At 46.4% G+C, this 3480-nt stretch overlaps 1 protein-coding gene across 1 annotated transcript; it reads left to right on the top strand.

Annotated features, from left to right (window-relative positions):
* The first annotated feature begins 1391 nt into the window (after positions 1 to 1391).
* On the top strand, positions 1392 to 3175 carry LOC103771407 (sodium/calcium exchanger 3). Its single transcript, XM_008938703.1, has one exon. The coding sequence runs from the start codon at positions 1392 to 1394 to the stop codon at positions 3159 to 3161; it is 1770 nt and encodes a 589-aa protein (XP_008936951.1). The 3' UTR covers positions 3162 to 3175.
* The last annotated feature ends 305 nt before the right edge of the window (positions 3176 to 3480 follow it).

The following is a 3480-nucleotide window of genomic DNA, read 5'->3' as shown; positions in this document are numbered from 1 at the left end:
AAAGGGAGCCTAAGTGACTTCATTTGACTTAGTGCCCGAGATTTAGATAGTTACAGGAGGGGAAATGAATCCCAGCCCTACTGATCTGGCAGTACCAACCTCAATGGAAGTTAGTGGGAGTTAAGGCTCTTGAACCTTCCAAGTGCTGTAGATAATGCTGCTATTAACTTTGATGTTTCCTGTGAGATACTTGGCTGTGTCTGGACTCACAAATGTGATTTGTCAGCTAAGCCTGAGACCACATTCTTCTAGAGGCCTGTTATAAAGGGAGGAGAGCAGCGTGATCCATGACAATGTGAAGGGGGTTCAGAATCCAATTTTAAGTGGTGCAGGCCCTACAGCAATGTAGTCTATAAGTAATAGAATGCATTATTGGGCAACGATATGCCAAATCTATGTGATAAATTGATCATCTCCTTTGCTTTTGCATGGTATTTTAGGTTAAAGACTACTTTCATTTTAGAGGGTATTTGAAAATATATCAATTTTTTAGGGATGCAGATGGAATATTTGGTACAAGCATTTTGCTGTATCGTCTGAGTTCTTGAGCACAGCCTTTTCTAACTGTGGTGGTTTTGTAGGTGTCTGTGACCCTTTAAAAACAGGATTATTGATGTAAAATGTGATCCTCCAGATCACAATGGAAAGGCAAATGAAAAATGGCCTTTGGCACTTTGCTGAGCAAGAGTCCTCTGCCCTACTTCTGGACCCACATCTTTACCTTCTAACATGGAGGCCCTGTGCCTCAGAAACTTAGGGGAGCCCTAGGATCCTTCTGGAGATTCTGCAGCTTGTTGGGACGGTCTGGCTGTGGGGGTGGTTTGGCCACTAAAGTACTCCATAATTCATAGCTAAATTGCGTCCTACAAATGGACTTCATGGGTAGATTTCTCACTGGCCTTAAATGGTGCTTCTTATATTGCTGGTGATTCCTTGTCTTGTCTTATCTGCTGAGTGGTGAGACAGAGGAGCCTTTAGGTTTGATTTCTTGTGCTGAGCTGAAGTGCTGCTTGCTGGGGGACACCCTGGCATCATCTGGTGAGCAGCAGCAGAGCACTCAGTACTCCTATAACACATGTTGGAGGTCAAGAGTGGGCTACTATACATATATATACACTTTTCCTGCGAGTTACTTTTCTAGCAATTGATCTTCATCTGCTAGGCACGTAAATGCTGCAGTTTGTTAGAGTCCCTGCTAAATACCTTCTTCAAAGTGACAGAGAGACAAGCCATGCATCTCTACCGGTGCTCTTCAGTGGTGAGATACTGAAGTGCGTTTGGGTAAATGTTGCATCTTCCTTTTCTCTCATGCTTCCTTCCCCCCTCTCTGTTTTGTTTGTTTCAGGTTCTTGGCCTTTTTGGATCTACACAGTGGAAGTTGCATCTTGTGTATGGCGTGGTTAAGCTTGCAGCCTGTCACCTCAGCCTTCCTCCATTTTGGGCTGGTTACTTTTGTGCTGTTTTTGCATGGTTTGCAGGTGGATGCTGGCCTGACGGGAGACTCACCCAGTTCAGTACAAAACAGCTCGTGTTCAGGATCTTTTGACTGCAAGGAAGGTGTTATCCTGCCAATATGGTACCCAGAAAACCCATCCCTTGGGGACAAAATTGCCCGTGTTATCGTATACTTTGTAGCACTGATCTACATGTTCCTTGGAGTCTCCATCATTGCAGATCGTTTCATGGCATCTATAGAGGTCATTACGTCACAAGAGAAAGAAATCACGATTAAGAAACCCAATGGAGAGACCACGACCACCACCATTCGGATTTGGAATGAAACTGTTTCCAACCTGACCCTCATGGCTCTGGGCTCCTCTGCTCCTGAGATCCTTCTGTCTCTGATAGAAGTGTGTGGGCACGGATTCGTAGCTGGAGACCTGGGGCCATCTACAATTGTTGGCAGCGCTGCTTTCAATATGTTTATCATCATTGCCATCTGTGTCTATGTGATCCCTGATGGGGAAACCAGAAAGATAAAACACCTGAGGGTTTTCTTTGTCACAGCTGCGTGGAGCATCTTCGCTTACATCTGGTTGTACATGATCCTTGCTGTCTTCTCTCCGGGTGTCGTTCAAGTGTGGGAAGGTCTGCTCACACTTTTCTTCTTCCCACTTTGCGTCCTCCTGGCTTGGATAGCAGATAGACGTCTGCTTTTCTATAAGTATATGCACAAAAAGTACCGTACTGACAAGCACAGGGGCATTATCATAGAATCAGAAGGTGATCACCCTAAGGGAATTGAGATGGATGGCAAGATGATGAACTCCCACTTTCTAGATGGAAACCTAGTGACTGTAGAGGGGAAGGAGGTGGACGAATCTCGCAAAGAGATGATCCGGATCCTTAAGGACCTGAAGCAAAAGCACCCAGAAAAGGACTTGGACCAGCTGGTAGAGATGGCTAACTACTATGCCTTGTCTCATCAGCAAAAGAGCAGAGCCTTTTATCGCATTCAAGCCACGCGAATGATGACGGGAGCTGGCAATATTCTGAAGAAGCATGCAGCTGAGCAAGCTAAGAAGAGCACCAGCTTGCATGAGGTGCGGCCAGATGAACCCGAGGAATTCATCTCCAAAGTTTATTTTGACCCGTGCTCCTACCAGTGTCTTGAGAACTGTGGTGCCGTTCTCCTGACGGTGGTGCGGAAAGGAGGGGACATGTCCAAGACCATCTACGTGGACTATAAAACAGAGGATGGCTCTGCCAATGCCGGTGCTGACTATGAGTTCACAGAGGGGACTGTTGTCTTGAAATCAGGGGAGACCCAGAAGGAATTCTCAGTGGGAATTATTGATGACGACATCTTTGAGGAAGACGAGCATTTCTTTGTGCGGCTCAGTAACCTCCGTGTGGTGGAAAGCGAGGAACCTCCCGAGCTGGGTAACTCCCCCTACCCAAAGGCTATACTGGCTTCTCCTTGTGTGGCCACAGTGACTATACTGGATGATGACCATGCTGGCATCTTCACATTCGAGTGCGATGTGATACATGTCAGTGAGAGCATTGGTGTGATGGAAGTCAAAGTCCTAAGGACATCAGGTGCTCGGGGCACAGTCATAGTGCCATTTAGGACAGTAGAGGGGACAGCAAAAGGAGGCGGAGAAGACTTTGAAGACACTTACGGGGAGCTGGAGTTCAAGAATGATGAAACTGTGTAAGTACCCCATTCGTTTCTGTTCTCGGGTGTAGTTTTGGTGTTTAACTCCACATTTTGCATCCATTACAGGTGAATGCTGACGAGGGATAGGCTCCTTTCTTCAGCTTTCCATCCGTTTCCTTGCTTACCTCTTTCAGGCAAGAACCGACAGCAGGATTTAAGAGCTCAAAGCTCTTGTCCCTTCCCTCTTGGGAAAGACAAAGTGAAGCTTAGAAATACTAGGGGGTTGTGGGGTGGTGTGTGTTGATAGGAGGAAAATATATCGTTCTCTGAGGGCCTCTGCTAAAGCTAAGGGTTGATGGAGAATTGAGGTAGAGAGA

Source organism: Merops nubicus, unplaced genomic scaffold (assembly GCF_000691845.1).
Source record: "Merops nubicus isolate BGI_N331 unplaced genomic scaffold, ASM69184v1 scaffold8494, whole genome shotgun sequence".
Taxonomy (NCBI): Eukaryota; Metazoa; Chordata; class Aves; order Coraciiformes; family Meropidae; genus Merops; species Merops nubicus.
This window is presented reverse-complemented; position numbering and strand designations above follow the sequence as displayed.

Coding starts and splice junctions, on each gene's coding strand:
- LOC103771407 (XM_008938703.1), top strand. CDS start 1,392: ATGGCGTGGTTAAGCTTGCAGCCTGTCACCTCAGCCTTCCTCCATTTT.